The 25,000-nt window shown below is 39.9% G+C and overlaps 1 protein-coding gene across 1 annotated transcript in view; it reads right to left on the bottom strand.

Annotated features, from left to right (window-relative positions):
- Positions 1-18,257, bottom strand: part of LOC138031331 (fibrillin-2-like) — a 36,183-nt gene extending 17,926 nt beyond the window's left edge. Inside the window, exons 1-33 of the mRNA XM_068879040.1 lie at positions 18,116-18,257; positions 16,506-16,828; positions 15,832-15,946; positions 14,373-14,492; positions 13,838-13,957; positions 13,537-13,656; positions 13,249-13,368; positions 12,938-13,057; positions 12,637-12,756; positions 12,349-12,468; positions 12,038-12,157; positions 11,737-11,856; positions 11,449-11,568; positions 11,138-11,257; positions 10,837-10,956; positions 10,549-10,668; positions 10,238-10,357; positions 9,937-10,056; positions 9,649-9,768; positions 9,338-9,457; positions 9,037-9,156; positions 8,749-8,868; positions 8,438-8,557; positions 8,137-8,256; positions 7,849-7,968; positions 7,538-7,657; positions 7,237-7,356; positions 6,949-7,068; positions 6,638-6,757; positions 6,328-6,447; positions 6,015-6,134; positions 5,739-5,858; positions 3,490-3,735 (exon numbers count right to left, since the gene is read on the bottom strand). Coding sequence (XP_068735141.1) covers positions 3,490-3,735; positions 5,739-5,858; positions 6,015-6,134; positions 6,328-6,447; positions 6,638-6,757; positions 6,949-7,068; positions 7,237-7,356; positions 7,538-7,657; positions 7,849-7,968; positions 8,137-8,256; positions 8,438-8,557; positions 8,749-8,868; positions 9,037-9,156; positions 9,338-9,457; positions 9,649-9,768; positions 9,937-10,056; positions 10,238-10,357; positions 10,549-10,668; positions 10,837-10,956; positions 11,138-11,257; positions 11,449-11,568; positions 11,737-11,856; positions 12,038-12,157; positions 12,349-12,468; positions 12,637-12,756; positions 12,938-13,057; positions 13,249-13,368; positions 13,537-13,656; positions 13,838-13,957; positions 14,373-14,492; positions 15,832-15,946; positions 16,506-16,828; positions 18,116-18,197 — 4,246 coding nt within the window. The 5' untranslated portion in view covers positions 18,198-18,257. The remainder of the gene's footprint in view (positions 1-3,489; positions 3,736-5,738; positions 5,859-6,014; positions 6,135-6,327; positions 6,448-6,637; positions 6,758-6,948; positions 7,069-7,236; positions 7,357-7,537; positions 7,658-7,848; positions 7,969-8,136; positions 8,257-8,437; positions 8,558-8,748; positions 8,869-9,036; positions 9,157-9,337; positions 9,458-9,648; positions 9,769-9,936; positions 10,057-10,237; positions 10,358-10,548; positions 10,669-10,836; positions 10,957-11,137; positions 11,258-11,448; positions 11,569-11,736; positions 11,857-12,037; positions 12,158-12,348; positions 12,469-12,636; positions 12,757-12,937; positions 13,058-13,248; positions 13,369-13,536; positions 13,657-13,837; positions 13,958-14,372; positions 14,493-15,831; positions 15,947-16,505; positions 16,829-18,115) is intronic.
- Positions 18,258-25,000: the final 6,743 nt, after the last annotated feature.

Genomic DNA, 25,000 nt, shown 5'->3' on the forward strand with positions numbered 1-25,000 from the left:
TTGGGACGTACGAGACATGTCATAAAAGTAACCCTCGGATTACGTACTCACTTCCTCAAAGATTTGTTGAGCCTTCTCTTGCAAGAAAATTCTTTCTTGTTTAACGGAAAAACTACTTTCAAACGCATGGAATCAGTATGGGTACAAGAATGGTAGCATGTTTTCCCAATTTTTTCATAGCTGCGGTTGAAGTTGAAACAGAAATCATCAAACTAAGTTTATTCAAGCCTCTTCTTTGCAAAAGATACATCGACGACATCTTTTTTCTATGTAGCACAACCAAAGAAGAAATAAACAATTTCACAGAGCTACCAAATAGCTATCGTCCAACAATAAAATTCACGGATGAGATTCAGATCTTAGATACATGTGCATACATTCTATTCTTGGTGTACGGCCGCACTTTATACCGAGGAACAAAAACTTCCCAGTTCACGCACTTTACTTCCTGTCATCCTCTGGGCATCAGGCAAGGCAGGGTTTCTCAGAAAAAAAAAATACTCACAACCAAAATTTGAAGAAAACATCGCACAATTCAAACAAAATTTACGCCACAGGGGTTATCCAGATAACGTTGTGAACATGCCCTAATCTGAAGTCAATTTTAGCAAAGGAATGTCGCCTCTAAAAGAAAGGAAAAAGCGCGCAAAAAGATTTTGCTGTAATTCAGTTGTACAGAATATCATCCATCATCCAGTCACTTATCTCAACAGAGATTTTAACCAAAAGCTGGCTTCTTATACAAAACCAGCCCTTGCTGAGAAAAATCTTCAAAAATCCTCCCCTTATTTCGTATAGAAAAGGGAGATCTTTGAAAAATGTACTCGTTAGAGCAAAACTCTGAGGATCTTTCAAGACAAATGGGAGTGGTGTTTGGCCACGTCATGCGAAGTGACCCGTGATGACGGACGTTTTATGAAACCGGAAGTGTTTACAGACGGAAGTCAGTTCTGTCGCTAACCGGTTTCATCCGAGACTAGAAGTTAAAGAAATTGCACATAAATTTATTTCTTTGATAAATTTAGGGGGTGACTCTTAACTACCAAAACGGTGCTATGGACCCCTTCAAATAGTCATTTCTCGAATTCCTTTAACTATACAGTATGGTTCGACTCACAACCATATTTGAGTTTTTGCCCGTTGACTGTTAAATTATTGGCCATTTGACGTTAGACGGTTAACCCCATTGAGACCCTGTAACACGTGTTTCACCTTCAACGGAATTTAATCCTCTGGATAAGAAGCTATGACAATCTTAGCAGACTTCATCTCAAGGTCAAATTATGTGTGGTACGTCCATGCTCTAGTCGAAGTGAGTTGATTTGTTTAATCTAGACTTCGTTCACCCGCCCCAAGGATTGAGAGGCTGTCTCCGTAAAAGACCGGATGATCTGGTTTGAAAAATAGATTTCGCTCATTTCTTGTGTGTTGCAAGACTTTCATATGCTGCTAAAATCACAATCCGCTTGATCGAATCTTTTAATGTTTTGGAGTTTTGAGGGATTTTTGGTTCACCCGCTCAAACGCTCCTGGTGCCTTACATCTTGGCTTCAATTTGACTCAACTTTGAAGATCAATTTATCAAGAACTAACGAAGCCTGTAAAAAAACAAAAAAACGGTGACCAGTTACTTCAAGTCTTTTGAATGCTCAAATGTGAGTTTCATTAACATTGACATTGAATGAAGCTAGCAGAGAGACTTTAAAGGCATACAGCATGATCAGACACGCGAATTGCGCTCAACTTCCAACTATATTTATGAAAAAGTTAGGCGGTCTTTTTCAATCAATCATCAGGCTGTGTGATAGGGGTGCCTTTTAAGTCTCGCTGGTAGCTTTATTTATTCTCAATGTTAATGAAAGTCACCTTTGTGCATTCAAAAGACATGAAGTAACTGGCCATTTTTTTTTTGTGCAGTCTTCGTTATTTCTTGATAAAGCGATCTTTAAAGTTGGATCAAATAGAAGCCTCGATATAGGGCGCCAGGAGAGTTCGAGCGGGTGAACCAAACTCGATCCCTCAAAACTCCAATAATTTAGAAGATCCGATAAAGCGGATTGTGGTTTTAGTATCAGCACACGAAAGTCTTACAACACACAAGAAATGAGCGAAATCTATTTTTCAAACCAGATCGACCGGACCGCTTTTACGGAGACAGCTTAAAGTCTAAAAGGTATGGCATTCCTGGGTTCTATGGAAGCAGCAATTTTTTAAATGATCAAGAAACGTTTAATTTGTGAGACATGTTTCGATGTGTCTCACATCTCCGTCAGTTGTCAAAAGAGTCGAAAAAATGTCTGAATTTCAATGTAACTACATGTACCAAGAGGCGACACCGTACTTTTCTTTGTTTTCAAATAAATTTAAGCATGAAATCATAGTGCATTTTGCATGCTTTTCTTGGTTGTTAAAAATTTAGACAGTTTTTTTTTTCTAAATCATTATATGTACCTAACGAAAATGCGAGACACATAGAAGCGTGTCTTAAAAATTAAAAGGTCACGTGTTCTTTTTTGTCGTTTAAAGACAACCTCCACTCCAACAAAAAATACTAGTAACCCGCGAGATGATGTTTTTAATGAAAAATTTCAAAGCCTTTGTGACTGAAATGAATGAATTTTAGAATCGCTTATAATATTTCTGTTTTCTGTCGCCCCCATCTTGAATAATTGTGACGTATTACGGTTACGCTATCGTCACTTAAGCCTCGTTTTCACCAGCTACGCAAGCACAAGGGCAAGCATAAACGCAAGCACAATAAACACTCAATGACTGGTCCTGAGTGTTCCCCCGAAGCGAGGCCGAGGGAAACATTGAGATTCTCGATGACGTCATATATTTTGCACTGTTGCCCACTAAAAGACTTTTGGCGGGAAACAGTTTTGTTGTTAGATGTCATGTGACCTCGAAGTAACCACTGAGAGCGCGCTTCTGGGGGAAAAACCCACTCTTATAACAAGAGCGCTTATTTCACCGTGACAACGGGCCTGACGCAAGCATAAGCACGCGCACAAGGATCAATTTTTCTCCTTTTCCTTGTGCGTGCGCTTATGCTTGCGTTCGCTTGCACAACGCAAGCTGTGATGTTTGTCCAGTGAAAAAGACCCGTTCCACATTCCACTCGCTCCGTCGCGTTGTAAGAGAGAACATAGAACTAGCGAATCTTTGCGAGTCTCTGCGTTGTGCTTGTGCTTTCCATATGCTTCGTTTTTTGGTTGACACAAATCTCTTGTGCTTGCTACTAAAAACCAGGCTTAAGCACAAACTCTTTTGTCTAAGAACAATAATGCAACCGTAACACGTCACAGATATTCGAGATGACGGCACCTGTGAAATTTAAAGAGATAAAAAAGTCGATTCTAAAATTTACTTTTTTCAGTTAAAAAACTTTTTTTTTTTTAATTTAAAAACTAATTTGATTCCCAACATTTTTCGGTTTAAAGTTTTTTTAGTGGGAGTAGAGGTTCCAAAGTGCTATAAACTACTCACCCCATGATACGCTGGCATAGCCCCCAAATATATTCTGGTTCACCTTGATTATGGTAACAGTTGGCCCTTTTCCATGACACAAAGAGTGAAAGGTCGTAGAAGCCCAGCCGTCCCTTGAACCACGCCAGCAGAGTTTCCAGTAACTGTTGCTTTGTGCTACTGGCTTCAGCCATTCGCTTAGTTGGACTAGGTAAGTTTGATTTCTTCCAATAATGACAGACTTTTCTAAGCCCTTTGCAATCTTTTCTGTTAAACGAACAAACCGTTCCATTTAGATCACAACTCCCAAGATCCGTGGTACAGCGGATCGCTTCAACTCGCGAATCGCTTATAATATATTAATGACATAACAGATGAAATTCAGTCAAAATGTTTACTTTACGCTGATGATACTTCGCTTTTTGAAGTCGTTGATTCACCAGATAACACTGCGTTGATGTTGAATAAAAATAAAAACCTTTAATCCATACAAAGGTGGGCTACGAAATGGCTTGTTACAATCAATCCTAGTAAAACTGAATGTATGTCGTTTTCATCTAGACGGGTAAAACCGCTACATCCCGACCTATTTTACAATGGAAATAACATTTCTGAAGTTTCTAACCATACTCACTTAGGCATAACGCTGTCTTCTAATCTGACATGGAGAGCTCACATATTTAGTGTTAATCAAAAGCTAGTTAAATATTAAATATGTTGAAAGGAATTAGGTATGAAGTAGGCAGGAATACACTCAGAAAATTGTACAAGTCGGTTATCAGATCTGTTATGGAGTATGCTGATGTGCTTTGGGACGGCGGTACTGATGAGGAAAGCGAATTCCTTGAATCGGTTCAGTATGAAGCCGGGAAAGTCGTGACAGGTGCTATGAGGGGAACTAGTAGGATTCGCCTTATGGTAGAGCTGGGGTGGCAGGAGATGAAAGTCAGACGCGATATTCATAAGCCGATTTGTTATTTTAAGATAGTAAATAATTTGAGTCCGTCTTATCTTAAGGATCTGCTGCCCGGCTAGAGCCTGTGAGAGAACTCATTTTACCCTTCGATCTTCTCAAAATTTTACTCTTTTCCCTGTACACACGTGCACAGAGCACTTTAAAAGGTCTTTCTTCCCTTCCACAACTAAACCGTGGAACGACATTGATTTGGAAATTCGTCAATCTGATTCAGTTAGCTCTTTTAAGAGAGCGTTAGTTAATTATTTTAATGTTCCAAAGTATTTTTCGCCTTTTGATTATTCTCTTGACAGATACTCTTTTGTAATTCATACTAGACTGCGGCTGGGCGCTTGTGGTCTAAATTATTATCGTTTTAAGATCGCTGTTAAGTCTTCACCTATTTGTAGCTGCGGCTTTGACAATGATGCTATATACAACTCATTTCTTTTTACAATGTCCTAATCATGCTGCCCTAAGATCTGATTTGCTCACTGCTGCTGCTGGGATAGCTTTTGGCCAATGGTTTAAATATTCTGACCAGCAAAAAGTTGAACATTTTCTATTTGGCTCTTCTGGCATGTCAAATAATGAAAACGTTGAAATTTTCTCTCATGTGCAGCACTTTATAAGAGAGTCTAAACGTTTTCTTTTTCTTTTTGTGGTCATTATAATTAACCTAATTAACTTAAACTTTCTTTTTTGACTTACTTTGTATCCCGTGCCCTTGTTTTATTTTTATGTGGTAATTAGAATTTTGGGGTAAACCCCCCGTGATGAGCTCATTTAGCTCTTGGGGCAAACATGTATATAAATATGTTAAAATAAAAAATAAATAAATACAAAGAATGGATACCATTGGGAAGGACCATTCTTCTCATAGCACACTTCGCCCGTATTGCACAAGGACGAGAACGAGAAGGATGATAAACCCGAAAGACTAAGGATGGTGGCAGGAGGTTATAATTGAGCCTGTGGACGGGCCCTTTGTGCAGAGGCTTTTAAAAAGAGAAATAACACTGTTATTTCTTCGTTAATAGAATGCTTGATTTAACTATCGGTCATATGATCTTAAAACAGGTTACTATTTCGTGAGCCGTAAAGAGGAGGTAGCCCCCACCCCGGTTAAGTGATGGACTTGATTTCCTAATGGTTAGAACTTCGTTAACGTCGAATTTACCCTTGCGTTCCTCTCTACCGATATAACCGCTTTGACTTTTCTTCAAAACGTCAAGTGATTAAAGGGCACGCAAGGCGTGTAAAACAAAACTGTCAGCATCAGTCGCAATAGTACCTTCATTAGACTGGACTTTACCTGAGCAGTTTCTTCCGTCTCCTTCATAGCCTTTTTTGCAAGTGCAATTGTAAGATCCTACGGTATTCGCACAAGTGGCATTCACGTGGCACTCGTTTTCAGATGAACATTCGTCAATGTCTGGAAGCAAAATGAACACAACAAAGGGAACTCGATGAATGCAGTCCAAACAATGCAACATGGCAACGACCACGAGGTCGAAATGTGCCAAAACACCACGTGACTCATGGGTACGCAAGTCGTGCAAAACAAAACCTTCATTAGACTGGACTTTACCTGAGCAGTTTCTTCCGTCACCTCCATATCCTCTTTTACAAGTGCAATTGTAAGATCCTATGGTATTTGTACAGGTGGCATTCACATGGCACTCGTTTTCAGATGAACACTCGTCAATATCTGGAAGCACATGAACAGAACAAAGCGATCTCAAGGGCTGCACTCCGAATACAACAATGTAACAACGACCAAAAGGTCGACGTGTGCCAAAACGTCACGTGACTCATAGACACGCAAGGCGCGCAAAAAAACAAAAAAATAAAGAACCTGTCAGGATCAGTTGCGATAATACCTTCATTAGACTGCACTTTACCTGAGCAGTTTCTTCCTTCTCCTTCATATCCCTTTCTGCAAGTGCAATCGTAAGATCCTATGGTATTCGTACAGGTGGCATTCACGTGGCACTGGTTTTCAGATGAACACTCGTCAATATCTGGAAGCAAATGAACAGAACGAAGCGATCTCAAGGACTGCACTCCAAATACAACAATGTTGCAACGACCAAAAGGTCGACGTGTGCCCAAACGTCACGTGACTCATATGCACGCAAGGCGCGCGCAAAAAAAAAAAAAAAAACCTGTCAGGATCAGTTGCGATAATACCTTCATTAGACTGCACTTTACCTGAGCAGTTTCTTCCTTCTCCTCCATATCCCTTTTTGCAAGTGCAATTGTAAGATCCTATAGTATTCGTGCAGGTGGCATTCACGTGACACTGGTTTTCGGATGAACACTCGTCAATGTCTGGAACCAAATGAACGAAAGAAAGCCAATTCGAGGACTGCACTTTCAAATTGTTATTTCAAACAAAACAACATGGCGACGACTGAGAGGTCGAGGTGCCAAAACATCACGTGACTAATGGGCACGCAAGGCGTGCAAAACAGAACTGTCAGCATCAATCGTGAGAGTACCTTCATTAGACTGGACTTTACCTGAGCAGTTTCTTCCGTCTCCTTGATATCCTTTTTTGCACGTGCAATTGTAAGATCCTATGGTATTCATACATCTGGCATTAAGGTCACAGTTGTTTTCAGATAAACACTCGTCAATGTCTGAAATCAAATAAACATAACAAAACAATCTCGAGGACAGCACTTTCAAGTAAGGCAACAATGCGACGACAAGGTCGGTGTGTGCAAAAACATAACGTGACTAACGGGGGTGCAAAACAAACTTGCTAGTATCAGTTTCAACAGTACCTTCATTAGATTGGACTTTACCTGAGCAGTTTCTTCCGTCGCCTCCATATCCTTTTTTGCATGTGCAATTGTAAGATCCCATGATATTGGTACATCTAGCATTCACGTCACACTCGTTTTGAGATGAACACTCATCAACATCTGTAACGAAATGAACAGAAAAAGGCGAACTCGCCGAAACCACTTTAAAGAAAACAATATGGCGACGAGAACAAGGTCCATGCGCGCGAAAACATCACGTAATTAATGGGCATTTAAGACGTTCAAAATGAAACTCAGCATCAGTCGCGATAATACCTTCATTAGACGTTTTGGATTTTACCTGCGCAGTTTCTTCCGTCTCCTTGATATCCACTATTGCAAGTGCAAGTGTAAGCTCCCATGGTATTGATGCATGTGGCATTCACGTGACACCTTTTTTCAGATGAACACTCGTCAATGTCTGGAACCAAATAAGCATAACAAAGCGGGCTCGAAGACTGCACTTTCAAATTCTTATTTCAAACAAAACAACATGGCGACGACTAAGAGGTCGAGCTGCCAAAACACCACGTGACTAATGGGCACGGAAGGCGTGCAAAACAGAACTGTCAACATCAGTCGTGAGAGTACCTTCATTAGACTGAACCTTACCTAAGCAGTTTCTTCCGTCTCCTTGATATCCTTCTTTGCACGTGCATTTGTAAGATCCTATGGTATTCATACATCTGGCATTAAGGTCACAGTTGTTTTCAGATAAACACTCGTCAATGTCTGAAATCAAATAAACATAACAAAACAATCTCGAGGACAGCACTTTCAAGTAAGGCAACAATGCGACGACAAGGTCGGTGTGTGCAAAAACATAACGTGACTAACGGGGGTGCAAAACAAACTTGCTAGTATCAGTTTCAACAGTACCTTCATTAGATTGGACTTTACCTGAGCAGTTTCTTCCGTCGCCTCCATATCCTTTTTTGCATGTGCAATTGTAAGATCCCATGATATTGGTACATCTAGCATTCACGTCACACTCGTTTTGAGATGAACACTCATCAACATCTGTAACGAAATGAACAGAAAAAGGCGAACTCGCCGAAACCACTTTAAAGAAAACAATATGGCGACGAGAACAAGGTCCATGCGCGCGAAAACATCACGTAATTAATGGGCATTTAAGACGTTCAAAATGAAACTCAGCATCAGTCGCGATAATACCTTCATTAGACGTTTTGGATTTTACCTGCGCAGTTTCTTCCGTCTCCTTGATATCCACTATTGCAAGTGCAAGTGTAAGCTCCCATGGTATTGATGCATGTGGCATTCACGTGACACCTTTTTTCAGATGAACACTCGTCAATGTCTGGAACCAAATAAGCATAACAAAGCGGGCTCGAAGACTGCACTTTCAAATTCTTATTTCAAACAAAACAACATGGCGACGACTAAGAGGTCGAGCTGCCAAAACACCACGTGACTAATGGGCACGGAAGGCGTGCAAAACAGAACTGTCAACATCAGTCGTGAGAGTACCTTCATTAGACTGAACCTTACCTAAGCAGTTTCTTCCGTCTCCTTGATATCCTTCTTTGCACGTGCATTTGTAAGATCCTATGGTATTCATACATCTGGCATTAAGGTCACAGTTGTTTTCAGATAAACACTCGTCAATGTCTGAAATCAAATAAACATAACAAAACAATCTCGAGGACAGCACTTTCAAGTAAGGCAACAATGCGACGACAAGGTCGGTGTGTGCAAAAACATAACGTGACTAACGGGGGTGCAAAACAAACTTGCTAGTATCAGTTTCAACAGTACCTTCATTAGATTGGACTTTACCTGAGCAGTTTCTTCCGTCGCCTCCATATCCTTTTTTGCATGTGCAATTGTAAGATCCCATGATATTGGTACATCTAGCATTCACGTCACACTCGTTTTGAGATGAACACTCATCAACATCTGTAACGAAATGAACAGAAAAAGGCGAACTCGCCGAAACCACTTTAAAGAAAACAATATGGCGACGAGAACAAGGTCCATGCGCGCGAAAACATCACGTAATTAATGGGCATTTAAGACGTTCAAAATGAAACTCAGCATCAGTCGCGATAATACCTTCATTAGACGTTTTGGATTTTACCTGCGCAGTTTCTTCCGTCTCCTTGATATCCACTATTGCAAGTGCAAGTGTAAGCTCCCATGGTATTGATGCATGTGGCATTCACGTGACACCTTTTTTCAGATGAACACTCGTCAATGTCTGGAACCAAATAAGCATAACAAAGCGGGCTCGAAGACTGCACTTTCAAATTCTTATTTCAAACAAAACAACATGGCGACGACTAAGAGGTCGAGCTGCCAAAACACCACGTGACTAATGGGCACGGAAGGCGTGCAAAACAGAACTGTCAACATCAGTCGTGAGAGTACCTTCATTAGACTGAACCTTACCTAAGCAGTTTCTTCCGTCTCCTTGATATCCTTCTTTGCACGTGCATTTGTAAGATCCTATGGTATTCATACATCTGGCATTAAGGTCACAGTTGTTTTCAGATAAACACTCGTCAATGTCTGAAATCAAATAAACATAACAAAACAATCTCGAGGACAGCACTTTCAAGTAAGGCAACAATGCGACGACAAGGTCGGTGTGTGCAAAAACATAACGTGACTAACGGGGGTGCAAAACAAACTTGCTAGTATCAGTTTCAACAGTACCTTCATTAGATTGGACTTTACCTGAGCAGTTTCTTCCGTCGCCTCCATATCCTTTTTTGCATGTGCAATTGTAAGATCCCATGATATTGGTACATCTAGCATTCACGTCACACTCGTTTTGAGATGAACACTCATCAATATCTGTAACGAAATGAACAGAAAAAGGCGAACTCGCCGAAACCACTTTAAAGAAAACAATATGGCGACGAGAACAAGGTCCATGCGCGCGAAAACATCACGTAATTAATGGGCATTTAAGACGTTCAAAATGAAACTCAGCATCAGTCGCGATAATACCTTCATTAGACGTTTTGGATTTTACCTGCGCAGTTTCTTCCGTCTCCTTGATATCCACTATTGCAAGTGCAAGTGTAAGCTCCCATGGTATTGATGCATGTGGCATTCACGTGACACCTTTTTTCAGATGAACACTCGTCAATGTCTGGAACCAAATAAGCATAACAAAGCGGGCTCGAAGACTGCACTTTCAAATTCTTATTTCAAACAAAACAACATGGCGACGACTAAGAGGTCGAGCTGCCAAAACACCACGTGACTAATGGGCACGGAAGGCGTGCAAAACAGAACTGTCAACATCAGTCGTGAGAGTACCTTCATTAGACTGAACCTTACCTAAGCAGTTTCTTCCGTCTCCTTGATATCCTTCTTTGCACGTGCATTTGTAAGATCCTATGGTATTCATACATCTGGCATTAAGGTCACAGTTGTTTTCAGATAAACACTCGTCAATGTCTGAAATCAAATAAACATAACAAAACAATCTCGAGGACAGCACTTTCAAGTAAGGCAACAATGCGACGACAAGGTCGGTGTGTGCAAAAACATAACGTGACTAACGGGGGTGCAAAACAAACTTGCTAGTATCAGTTTCAACAGTACCTTCATTAGATTGGACTTTACCTGAGCAGTTTCTTCCGTCGCCTCCATATCCTTTTTTGCATGTGCAATTGTAAGATCCCATGATATTGGTACATCTAGCATTCACGTCACACTCGTTTTGAGATGAACACTCATCAACATCTGTAACGAAATGAACAGAAAAAGGCGAACTCGCCGAAACCACTTTAAAGAAAACAATATGGCGACGAGAACAAGGTCCATGCGCGCGAAAACATCACGTAATTAATGGGCATTTAAGACGTTCAAAATGAAACTCAGCATCAGTCGCGATAATACCTTCATTAGACGTTTTGGATTTTACCTGCGCAGTTTCTTCCGTCTCCTTGATATCCACTATTGCAAGTGCAAGTGTAAGCTCCCATGGTATTGATGCATGTGGCATTCACGTGACACCTTTTTTCAGATGAACACTCGTCAATGTCTGGAACCAAATAAGCATAACAAAGCGGGCTCGAAGACTGCACTTTCAAATTCTTATTTCAAACAAAACAACATGGCGACGACTAAGAGGTCGAGCTGCCAAAACACCACGTGACTAATGGGCACGGAAGGCGTGCAAAACAGAACTGTCAACATCAGTCGTGAGAGTACCTTCATTAGACTGAACCTTACCTAAGCAGTTTCTTCCGTCTCCTTGATATCCTTCTTTGCACGTGCATTTGTAAGATCCTATGGTATTCATACATCTGGCATTAAGGTCACAGTTGTTTTCAGATAAACACTCGTCAATGTCTGAAATCAAATAAACATAACAAAACAATCTCGAGGACAGCACTTTCAAGTAAGGCAACAATGCGACGACAAGGTCGGTGTGTGCAAAAACATAACGTGACTAACGGGGGTGCAAAACAAACTTGCTAGTATCAGTTTCAACAGTACCTTCATTAGATTGGACTTTACCTGAGCAGTTTCTTCCGTCGCCTCCATATCCTTTTTTGCATGTGCAATTGTAAGATCCCATGATATTGGTACATCTAGCATTCACGTCACACTCGTTTTGAGATGAACACTCATCAACATCTGTAACGAAATGAACAGAAAAAGGCGAACTCGCCGAAACCACTTTAAAGAAAACAATATGGCGACGAGAACAAGGTCCATGCGCGCGAAAACATCACGTAATTAATGGGCATTTAAGACGTTCAAAATGAAACTCAGCATCAGTCGCGATAATACCTTCATTAGACGTTTTGGATTTTACCTGCGCAGTTTCTTCCGTCTCCTTGATATCCACTATTGCAAGTGCAAGTGTAAGCTCCCATGGTATTGATGCATGTGGCATTCACGTGACACCTTTTTTCAGATGAACACTCGTCAATGTCTGGAACCAAATAAGCATAACAAAGCGGGCTCGAAGACTGCACTTTCAAATTCTTATTTCAAACAAAACAACATGGCGACGACTAAGAGGTCGAGCTGCCAAAACACCACGTGACTAATGGGCACGGAAGGCGTGCAAAACAGAACTGTCAACATCAGTCGTGAGAGTACCTTCATTAGACTGAACCTTACCTAAGCAGTTTCTTCCGTCTCCTTGATATCCTTCTTTGCACGTGCAATTGTAAGATCCTATGGTATTCATACATCTGGCATTAAGGTCACAGTTGTTTTCAGATAAACACTCGTCAATGTCTGAAATCAAATAAACATAACAAAACAATCTCGAGGACAGCACTTTCAAGTAAGGCAACAATGCGACGACAAGGTCGGTGTGTGCAAAAACATAACGTGACTAACGGGGGTGCAAAACAAACTTGCTAGTATCAGTTTCAACAGTACCTTCATTAGATTGGACTTTACCTGAGCAGTTTCTTCCGTCGCCTCCATATCCTTTTTTGCATGTGCAATTGTAAGATCCCATGATATTGGTACATCTAGCATTCACGTCACACTCGTTTTGAGATGAACACTCATCAATATCTGTAACGAAATGAACAGAAAAAGGCGAACTCGCCGAAACCACTTTAAAGAAAACAATATGGCGACGAGAACAAGGTCCATGCGCGCGAAAACATCACGTAATTAATGGGCATTTAAGACGTTCAAAATGAAACTCAGCATCAGTCGCGATAATACCTTCATTAGACGTTTTGGATTTTACCTGCGCAGTTTCTTCCGTCTCCTTGATATCCACTATTGCAAGTGCAAGTGTAAGCTCCCATGGTATTGATGCATGTGGCATTCACGTGACACCTTTTTTCAGATGAACACTCGTCAATGTCTGGAACCAAATAAGCATAACAAAGCGGGCTCGAAGACTGCACTTTCAAATTCTTATTTCAAACAAAACAACATGGCGACGACTAAGAGGTCGAGCTGCCAAAACACCACGTGACTAATGGGCACGGAAGGCGTGCAAAACAGAACTGTCAACATCAGTCGTGAGAGTACCTTCATTAGACTGAACCTTACCTAAGCAGTTTCTTCCGTCTCCTTGATATCCTTCTTTGCACGTGCAATTGTAAGATCCTATGGTATTCATACATCTGGCATTAAGGTCACAGTTGTTTTCAGATAAACACTCGTCAATGTCTGAAATCAAATAAACATAACAAAACAATCTCGAGGACAGCACTTTCAAGTAAGGCAACAATGCGACGACAAGGTCGGTGTGTGCAAAAACATAACGTGACTAACGGGGGTGCAAAACAAACTTGCTAGTATCAGTTTCAACAGTACCTTCATTAGATTGGACTTTACCTGAGCAGTTTCTTCCGTCGCCTCCATATCCTTTTTTGCATGTGCAATTGTAAGATCCCATGATATTGGTACATCTAGCATTCACGTCACACTCGTTTTGAGATGAACACTCATCAATATCTGTAACGAAATGAACAGAAAAAGGCGAACTCGCCGAAACCACTTTAAAGAAAACAATACTGCGACGAGAACAAGGTCCATGCGCGCGAAAACATCACGTAATTAATGGGCATTTAAGACGTTCAAAATGAAACTCAGCATCAGTCGCGATAATACCTTCATTAGACGTTTTGGATTTTACCTGCGCAGTTTCTTCCGTCTCCTTGATATCCACTGTTGCAAGTGCAAGTGTAAGCTCCCATGGTATTGATGCATGTGGCATTCACGTGACACCTTTTTTCAGATGAACACTCGTCAATGTCTGGAACCAAATAAGCATAACAAAGCGGGCTCGAAGACTGCACTTTCAAATTCTTATTTCAAACAAAACAACATGGCGACGACTAAGAGGTCGAGCTGCCAAAACACCACGTGACTAATGGGCACGGAAGGCGTGCAAAACAGAACTGTCAACATCACGGTAGCCTCGCAGCTCCTACAAGGTCTCACCTGATTGGAGACCACGCTTGAGGTTTAACAAAAGAACAAATAACAGAAACAATGGACCCTAGAGGATAGAGTTGCAGCCCTTTTGTTTTAGGCCTATGGTCCATTGTTTCTGTTATTTGTTCTTTTGTTAAGGGTTAGGGTGGTCTCCAATCAGATGAGACCTTGTAAGAGCTGCGAGGTGACCCCAACATCAGTCGTGAGAGTATCTTCATTAGACGGGACCTTACCTGAGCAGTTTCTTCCGTCTCCTTGATATCCTTTTTTGCACGTGCAATTGTAAGATCCTATGGTATTCATACATCTGGCATTAACGTCACAGTTGTTTTCAGATGAACACTCGTCAATGTCTGAAACCAAAGAAACATAGCAAAGCGAACTCGAGGACTGCACTTTTATTTCAAACAAAACAACATGACAACGACCAGGTGGTCGACGTGTTAAATGATCACGTGACTAATGGGCATGCAAGGCGTGCAAAACAAAACTGTCATTGACGGTAGTTGGTTATTCGAACTCTTTCAGTAAGAATGAAGTTTTCATAGTTCCTGTCTACTACCGATCTCGCACAGGAGCTCGTCAACGGGAGCCTTTATGTCCACTTTATTCCTTAAGTCAACCCTTTCCAGAGTAAATTTATTTTTAGGAACAGCTAGATTTCCTGCATCTTCATTGGCTTGCTGGACACAGGTTATCAGTTCATATACCTGCTGTACCTAATATGGTCAAGAAACACTTCAGCAGTAAAGCGAGATGAAAACATTTTTGCAGCTCTGAGGAAAAAGGGCCTACAAAAGCCGTTTTGGACCGGCATTGACCGAGGCAGAATTTGATGCTTTAGTCGGCAATACTACCCCCGGGAACACCAAAGAAGAGTCGTTGATCCTGGAGGTTTTAATAAAACAATTATTCTACTTGGACTTGCTGGATATAAAATGATTGTAACCAACTCGGCGCTTTGCGCCTCGTTGGTTATCTATCACTTCATAGCCAGCAAGCCCGTGTAGAATAATTGGCAAATATACATTTCGTTCCGTATCCTCAGTAACCGTATGCAGAAGCCATCGTTCTTTTGACTAAAAAGGGAAACGGAAGACGCTAAAGCGTTTGTAATTCCTTGAGTCGACCCTTTCTTGAGTAATTGATTTTTAGGAACATTTTTTTTCCCGCGAAAAGTATTATATTTCCCTTGACGCTGAGATAGCTCTGTTTGATTGGCTTTTACAACTGTGGGGGTGCTGAATCTCTCGAGGGAGGAGTTCTGTGAATAAATCTACTCGGGAAAGGGTTGACTCCTTGGCCAATTATGGGAGATTTATAAAGGCTTTATAAAGAGCGTTTATAAAGGCTCCCCTTGGTGAGCTCATGTCTGGCATCATTTACTGAATTGCCTTGAAAAATCCTATCTCGATCCTATTTTTGAAAGAAGCTCTCAGTTGTGTGCACCTGATAGATACATGTTCAACTACTATCCCTCCGTTTTGAACCAGGTCGTCCCACATCTTTATGCTTTGGACAAGAATATGTGAACGATTGAAATAAGATAATTTATTTTTTTTTTTGCCTTGGAGGATAGATATCAAGTTATTCAACTTTAAAATGGCGCGTTCGATTCTTTGGCATTGGTCAAATTATTCGCTTAGCTACTTGGCTAAAACCAACTAACAGGATATGGGATGCCGATCTCACCGTTTTCGCAGTGTCGTCCGGTGAATCCCGCTTTGCAGAAACACTTGTAGCTGTTCTCTTCGTACAATGGCAGACACTTTCCATTGTTCTTACAAGGCCAAACGCTACATCTTGACTATAAAGAATTAATCCAGATTTATTTGATATAATAATAGACTTGCGTGGAATGTTACGCTAAATCTTGATTGCTATGAGTTTGTGTAAAGTCTTAGCCAAAGGCATGGCCACGCGATCGCTTCATATGTCCTTTTTAAAGCAGTGAAACCTTCATCTTCCATTTCAACAACTAATTTGATAAGTGATACTGATTAAAAAGGTGGTAAAGATAATAAAGTGACATTGACGGTGAATGACGGTTTGGCCTTTCAATATTCAATTTATTCCTTTCGGTTTTGAACGATAAACTGAGGTTGTTATGTCTAGGCGACAAAGAACGTCAGCGACAACAAGCGACGGTGATGGTGTGCGACGTTCTTCGTAGCACTATTCGCATGTACGCAATGTGTACCTATTTTTTGATACTTTCATGCACATCGCATCTTATTTGCCATAAAACTTTGAATTTGTGTGGTTTGCAATAAAAAATAAATGAATAAATAACAGAAGAATTAAAAAGGAGAAAGAACACAAAAACACACACTGTACGCCATAAACGTCCAAGACTTACGACTTACCGCGATGCTGAAGTGGTGAAAGGATTCGTTGGACATGAATTTGTCCGAGTTGTTGTACTTGTCCGAAGGGAGCAGTTCACAAAGCAGTTTACCGTTGATGTTCGGGTATGCAGCCAGGTTGTATGAAAAACATGTCACAGTTTCCAAGCAGGCAAGCGAGCACTGGGGCGTCCGATCAACGTGACTATACCCAAGAATTGTGATATTCAAGTAGGAGAATTTGTCTTCTTTAAAGTTTGCATATCTGACACCAGTGTGAGTTTCCCCGCGACTGAAAACTTTGCCGGCCTTTTCCTCTGAGATAGATGATTTGCAACCAATCTCTATAGACCCAGATAACAATGGGATAACATACAATGCGATTGCTGGTGGACGAACAAAAGGATCTAATGAACGGTCTTTTGTTTTCGTCCACCAACATGGCGTGGCTGTTCACATGTACGCAATGCGCATCTTTTTTTAATACGCATATCTTAGTAACACCTTTCCATGGTTTGTCAATATTTTCGCAATAAAAAAAAATAATTAATAAAATTAGAATGTAAAAAGAGGTAAAACACACACTATACACCATAAAAATCCAAGACATTCGATTTACCGCGATGCTGAAGTGGTGAAAGAATTTGTTGGACACGAATTTGTCCGAGTTGTTGTACTTGTTCGAAGGGAGCAGTTCACAGAGCAGTTTACCGTTGATGTCCGGTTTAGCAGCCAAGTTGTATGAAAAACATGTCGGAGTTTCCAAGCAGGCAAAGGAGCACTGGGGCATCCAGTCAACGTGACTATACCCAAGAATTGTGATATTCAAGTAGGAGAATTTGAAGTTTACGAAACTTACACCAATATTAGAATCACTACGACTGATAGCTTTTTCGGCTTTTTTCTCTGAAATAGATGAATTGCAGCTGAACACAAACAAAGGAAAGGTGTCGAGCACGCCACGGCGAACACGAGCTCCTTGACAACATCGGAGTGTTTACGGTTTCGGCCTTGTCTTTAGGTGTCATTTAAAAAAAAAATGTTCGTATTTCGTCAGGTCATGCTATGACAATGAAATTGACATCGTCTTGTAGTTTTCAAACCAAGGAAGTATTCTTCTGGTTTCAGAACGTTGTTTTTTCCTTTGTTAGGTTCTCAAAGCAAAAGCAGGTAGTCTTATTCTAAAGGTTTAAGATACAAGGGATTTTTAATTTTCTAAAATTTTCTAAGGAATCGATTTTGAGATGAATTTTCATCTAAGCGGTGTCAGCGTTTTTCACTTTGTTGACGTGTTTTGATTTTATACCATAATTTGTTTAAATTCCCGGTCAAAAACGTTGCCGTGAACTTTGATGGAAGGTAACAAATGCATTAAGCGAGATCATGATAAAATGTTGCCGACACCCTTGAGCTAAACATATCAAATAACGTTCAAACAAAAGAGTACTTTTCTCGGTTTGAAACTACATTCAAGGACCAATAAAGTGATGTTAATTTCATTCTTATAGCATGAACACTGACCATATGCGAACGTTTTTAGAAAACTGACACCTCCAACCTATGATGGGCCCTCAGCTAAATTTGTTGAGTTCAGGTGAAGATAAAATTGAGAGAAAAACAACGTATCATACCTGTAGCAACTGCATATGAGGGGAAAATTATTAGTATAAGCATAGAAGCTTTCAGAAATGTTGTACAGCCAAAGGGTTTCATCCTTTCTGCTTACTTTACGGCGCAGTAACTTTCTGACCGACAGTTTAGTGCAAACCAGGAAGGTTCACCATTGCTCATCCAGACGTAAAATGATTTAATAATAAATGGTTCGTGGTTTTTAAGGGTGCGAGTTCCTGTCAAGTGGAGTTTGTGTTGAAGACAAGTAGTTGTTAACGATGTTTTTAATTCTCGATAAAAGCATTAGTTTACTACATGAATATTTTATCTTAGCTTGAGGACATCTGTCTTTAAGTTCACAGCGAACATTACTACTTTACTATATTATACTTCACCATAGAAGATTATTATTGCTTACCCTAGTAATTCTTGTATAGAAAATGTATCGTGGTAAAACAAAACGCGTGCCTTGTGCTAATTTAAATACAAAGAAAGGATATAGACGTAAAATGACTTAACAGTAACTGGTTCGTGGTTTTTAAGGGTTCAAGTTCCTGTCAAGCGGATTCAGTGATATCTGGCTGTGGTGAAGATGAATATCTGGTAACGATGTGCATAAAGCATTCATTAACTTCGTGAATATTTCATCTTAGCCGTGAGGACATCTCTCTTGAAATTCACAGCGAACTTTTTCACTTTATTACATTTTTCCATAAAAGATTATTATTACTTACCTAGGTGGTCTTTCTTTTATAGAAAATGTAGATCGTTGTAGAACAAAACGCGCGCTTTTTACAAAAGACAAAATAAGTTCCTGCCAATATTAACAGACGAAGCCCTAGTATGAAAAACGATATAAAATTAAGCACGTACACATGCTAGAACACAACTCAACAGCCAATTCCCGTCCGCTTTAATAATTATTGCCATATCTACTAGAGCTCCTAAGCCCCTCGTTATGTAGGACATTTTTAAGATCTGTGAAATAACTTTAGCTTGAACGTTGTCAAAGTCTTTAACTCTCTATGTTGGAAGAAATATGTCGGCAGTTTGTGCTTGACACATCGGCGATAAGCAAGAACATTATTCAGCCTAAAAAACTGGAGACTTTTGAGTTTGATCCAAAGCTCATCATATGGTTCAATATTAAATTCCTGTCTTAGTTTGCAGCCTTAAAATGACAATAAGTTGATGGAATGATTTTCTTCGGATTAACAAAGGAAAGCGTCTTTGTTGATGTTCGTAACACATGGTATGCTCCCTGTTCCCTGGTTCACGAACGCAGGCCTCTAAGACAAATTAAGAGCAAGACTAGGGCAGAGTTGAGAGCTTAATATTTTTCTTTTTATAGTGTGGCGTTAAAGAAAGATTATAGAGTCAAGCAAAAAAAAGAAAAGAAAGTTGAAAATATTTTTCATCTTACACAAAAAGAGGGGTATCGCGTACGACAGTTTTTCTCTGAAACAATCAAGGGGCTACGTTAGTAGAGTATTTCTGTTTTTTTGTCAGTTCTGAACATAAACGACTTATAACGTTTTCTTTTGCCCGATAATGATGATGATCATAATGATAATAATAATAATAACAACTTCGTTTAACCACGGAATCCTCGTCGCTGAAAAGTGGTCCTCTAAAGAGCCGTGCGCATTAACACTAATAAAGCTGGGCTTTGCTAAGAAATCTTATATTAAACACTAAAAGATCAAGTAAGGAATTTTCCAGTATAAACTAGTGGAATAAGAACCTTTTATCATCGTTTTGACTAAGAAGATTTGAAAAAAGGAAAACAATTCTTTGAAAGTGTGAAGTACTGTCCATCCTTGCTAGCTGTAACAGCAGTTATTAAAAGTGCCGTCTTATGGAATGGAGTAACAAACTGCATTATTACCTTTAATCTTTCACTGTTTTCAATTGAGTGATGTTAAGCATTCGTCAGAGAGGAAATAATAAAGCATTTGTTTTCTTTGAAATTAGAAAAGAAATTAGACATGTTTGTAAAGTCAAAATATATGTCACAGTATGCAATAATGCGTGCATCTTGTTAAAAATAATTTAAATGTGTTTCGTGTGATGCCCAAACATTGCCATAACATGAAGAAAATTTGAAGGGAAGACAGTCTGTTGAGGTTTTTTGCATGATTTTGTGATTTCTAAGGGGAGTATATCGGTCCAAAACAATCCATGGTTTATTCACCCGTATATTGCTTTTAGTCCATTTTAGAAATAGTAATTGTTAAGTACCTTATGATCTGTGACTGAGATGGCACCATTTTGCAAATGTTCATGAGTATTTAGTCTTATCAATTAGAGATTATTATTTTTGGCTAACTGGGTCTTGCTATATAAAGTTCTTTTTCCATTTCGTAAAATAATATCATTACGGATCTTCCAGCATAGACCGGTGATATATATATTTTAAATAAAAACTGCAGACATGTCTGGACAAAGTTTGTTTTATAAATTATTAATTCACCCGTAAATTATTAATACTGCCTTTACAGAGTCAATTTTTTGAAATTATAAATAATCATTGCTACTAAAGAAAGGACAGAATCCGACCGGAAGAAGGAAAAATAGGCGCACACTCCAGCCGAATGCTGTAAAGATTCCTTGTTCAGTGGACGTTCTGCTGACTTGTACACCGCTAATCTGTCTCTTTCTATTTCTTTGTCTTGGTTTTTGAACTTAACTCACTGAATCGAAAAAAAAAAAATGCCTTTTCAGGTTTGCTGACTGAAACTTCACGAATACTGATGAGAATAGCTTTTCGGTAAACACTGCAGTAAAAGAAGACATTAACGTCACGAACTCAAAGATAATCGCTAATGTGAAGTGCACGCCACAAAAAAAAACATTTGTTTTCATTAATAGAGCGACTTTCATATGACCTTGAAAAATAAACGTGAAAACAGAACTTAAACAGAAAATGGAAAACATTTAATTGGCTTAATCAACAAAAACAAAGTAGCGCGAATTTTCATTGGCTTAGCGAACGCGATTGCAAGCAATGTAATCTCTCCATGGAACTTTCTAGAAAGCGATCGGCATTTCGCTTTGACGTCATTTGAAATGCAATAATGTGATTGGGCAATCGAACTGTTTACTGCCCATATGAGCAGTTTCCTTCGCTGCAATAAGGAGAAGCTTTGTCTTAATCTTGCCAAACATTGGTCCGTGAAACAATTTAAGTTGCTCTAATCTTAATCCATTTGTGTAATATTTTTCACTACTTTTACTTGACATGTCCAGCTAAGAACAGAATCACAAGGCAAGATTTTTTGAGGGCTGCAGTTTCTACTATTCCAATACCCTAAGAAAGTCCAATTTTGGGACTTAAGCTAAAACTTCTTACTTTTTTTGCGATTTCATGAGCCTGGAAACGTTCTTAATGTGTCCCTTAAGTTGTGTGGTATACTAAGTTCGACTATAATCTGAGTTCTTCAGATCTAGAGCGAGTATATTGTATTTCTCTCTTCCTGTATTGGCAAAAAAAGGTATTCCAATCATTCCAAGAATGGAATACGTTCTAAAACAACATAATTACTAAATTCTCTACACATTTATGTGATCTTGTGTTATTTGTGCGAATGCTGTAGCGGACTTGGTAGCTCACGGGGTCCATGTATTTATGTAATCTTGTGATATGTGGGAATGCTGTAACGGACTTGGCAGCTGTGTGCCCGTATCGGCAGGTTATCCTTTTTTATTACTCTTTTTGTTTTAATTTTGGGAGGAAGTTATCCTTCGAAAATTTAATGAAGCAGAATTTCTTCCTGTTTTCCTTCAAACGACAAATGAAAATTTTAGTAAGGGAACAAAACGAGAAAAGAAACAAAGAATGATCTCTCACTAATTGAGCGCGAGTGCCGTAGTGGGGAACATTGACAAACACCACCGGGGGCCAATATTCCGCAATGAAATTTTTCTTGTCACCGTTGAGGCACATCGAAAAACAGTTAGGCAAACAGAGTTAAAAAACTCTTGTTCGCTTGCATTTTAGAGAAAAATAAACAAACAAATCAATCAACTATTTCTTTATTTTATTTCTTTTTTCCAATAAGAGTACAGATGATTGTTATTTACTTCCAGTCGGGATTAAAAATTTTCATCCCTGAACAAAGGGAAAAAAACCGATTAAACCACTTTTTAAAAGTACGCATCCACTTGAAATAACGCATCCGCAAAATTAACGGTTTAGTGTCCAAGAAAATAATTTGTGGGGTAACTTCCAGCAAGTTTGACTGCGCTATTACTGGTATACTGTTTTGTCGTTTTGGTTCTCTTTCTCTCTCCTTTCGTTTCTGCTCTTCTGTCCTAGGTCGTCTAGGCATATGCCAAAAATTGAAATACAAAGCAAAAAGCAGCTCTAAACAAATAAACACCCAGCCTTAAACAATGATTTATATCCCTCCGATGCTTCACTTGAATATCCGCGTAGCCACCAGTATGGTCCTGACCACAGCTACATATGTCAAGCCTGGGTTGAAACCGGGTAAAAATGCAGGAAAAAAATTATTTTCCAAACCGTTTTCCACCTGAACACGAAAAGCGTCGACTGTTAAGAGCTTTAGTTTACTTAGTATGGCCGTGTAGCCGCGTCGAGCCACAGAAAGCGCCGGAAAAATTAAGCCTCACTTATGTTTAGGTGTCCTGATTACAAGACGCTAACCTGGCTTGAGCCTGCGATCCAATCGAAAACCAGTACTTGCTCAGTGGTCAACTTTAAAAAAAAAACTAGTTGACCTCGATGAGCTCTAAACTTGGGCCCGGGATATAGTCTCGTGATACTAACCCTAATACCTTATCTTGACAGGTGTCAACTGACCATAATATGGGTTTTCTAATATCAAAGATGTACTCTGTAAACGGCCGCCATGTTGTGCTTATTGATTATTATTATTATTATTACAACCAAACATTGCCCGAACAGTCCCGTCCCCAGAGGCTGTCTTGCCTCCCCAATTCCACCCCAACAATCTGTACGAGCGGACGGGCGTATGCTGACGTCATAACCCAAATTTCTCATATCGATAGATTTCCTAAAAAATCTTATCCACGGTGCTCCACTGGAGCGCTTCACGCCCCTGAGCTCCGCTATGATGAAAGTTCCTTCAAGTACAGGGTGCAGGGATGGCGCAGTGGCGAGAGCACTCGCCTCCCATCAATGCGGCCCGGGTTCGATTCCCAGACTCGGTGTCATATGTGGGTTGAGTTTGTTGATTCTCTACTCTGCACCGAGAGGTTTTCTCCGGGTACTCCGGTTTCCCTCTCCTCAAAAACCAACATTTGACTTGAGTTGTGTTAATTGTTAACTTCACTTTACAGTGTCCCCAATTAGTTCTTCAGCGCTAGAACGACTAGACACTTAAATAAAGTTCCTTTCCTTTCCTTTACGTTAACCCTCCAGTGGTCTAAAGGTTTATTTCCCAAACTGCCACCGTAGATTTCCTTGTTTCCTAGTCCTGACAATTTAGTATTATATCAAGACAATATGCCTTGATATAAATTGTAAATGTAAATTAACCCAGATACTTAAGGGATACCCAACTCGGTTTGTACTAATGAGCAGTTCTTATTTATAAATCGTTCCAAAATAACTTCAACACCATCAAAGTCATCAGGTGAAACAAGTCTGAGTGTAAATTTAAGAACATCTGAAGAACATTCTCAGCCTCACATCGCAAAAATAGATAACAACGTTCAGCCTCAGCTCCAAGATTTTACATTCTTATAAAAAAGGAGTGTGATTGTGACTGATGGCACCCATTTACCAAATGTTCATGTATATTTAGTATTGGCAGCTAAAGACATTTCTTTTTTTCGCAAAGCGGGTCTTGCTGTAAAACTGTTTTTTTACCATTTTGGAAATTATTATTGTCATGCACCCAAACAGGTTGATCCTCTCTTGCATGCACCTCAAATCAGAGACACCGATGCCTTTTTTTTCCTTAATGAAAATTGAATTGCAGCAGGAGCTCATCAAGAGGAGCCTCTATCTACCATACTTGGCCTCGGAGTCAACCCTTTCCCGGGTAGATTTATCTATAGAACACCTCCCTTGGGAGATTCAGCACGCTCACTGTTGTAAAAGTCAATCAAAACAGAGCTATCTCAGCGTCAAGGAATTATGATACTTTTCGCGGGAAAAACCTGTTTCTAAAAGTAAATTTACTAGGGAAAGGGTTGACTCAAGGAATTAGAGGAGATAGAGGCTCCTCTTGATGAGCTCCTGATTGCACACATGTCCAGAAAAAAACCTTTGTTTAATAGCGGAGCTGAGGCGTGCGAAGCGCGCCAGCGGAGCACCATGGGTAAGATTTTCTGAAGGGTCATTCTTGGTTGTGAAGGATCGTTCTTAATGTGAAAAATTTCTCACAGTACTACTGTCTCTGAAGTTTAACCTGAGTTCAAGTACAGTTCTCTCCAGGACACTCACAGTCGACCATATCAATACCTTGGGCCCGTTTCTCGAAAGTCCCGAAAACTTTTCGGTCCCGGAAAGCCATTTGTGAAACTGGCAACGGCTTGTTTTGGAAAACCAATCTTTGGACATGTTTTCAAGGTCCCAGACTCTCTATAGGCGGCGGCTCTAAAACACAGGCCACAAGTCGGTGTACAGGTTACTCCCGTGCCACAGATAAATAAACAACACCAAAAGAGACTCCCAGCCCTAATCACTATGCAAAATGTTGTTTCAGGTCTAGGGGAAACTTTTAGAACAGTTGTGCATTAGTGGAGCATGGACTTCTAGTCCTGACCTGTGGAACTGTGTTTTAGACCTGCCCCTTTATTAGGAGATCTTTGTTTAGAGTTTTCCTTAGCGACAATATGGACATGGTTTGCAACCAACCTCAAGAGACACATGACAATAATGAAATGTACATTTGCTGGTGGACTAACAAAAG

The sequence above is a fragment of the Montipora capricornis genome, chromosome 14 (assembly GCF_036669925.1).
Source record: "Montipora capricornis isolate CH-2021 chromosome 14, ASM3666992v2, whole genome shotgun sequence".
Taxonomy (NCBI): Eukaryota; Metazoa; Cnidaria; class Anthozoa; order Scleractinia; family Acroporidae; genus Montipora; species Montipora capricornis.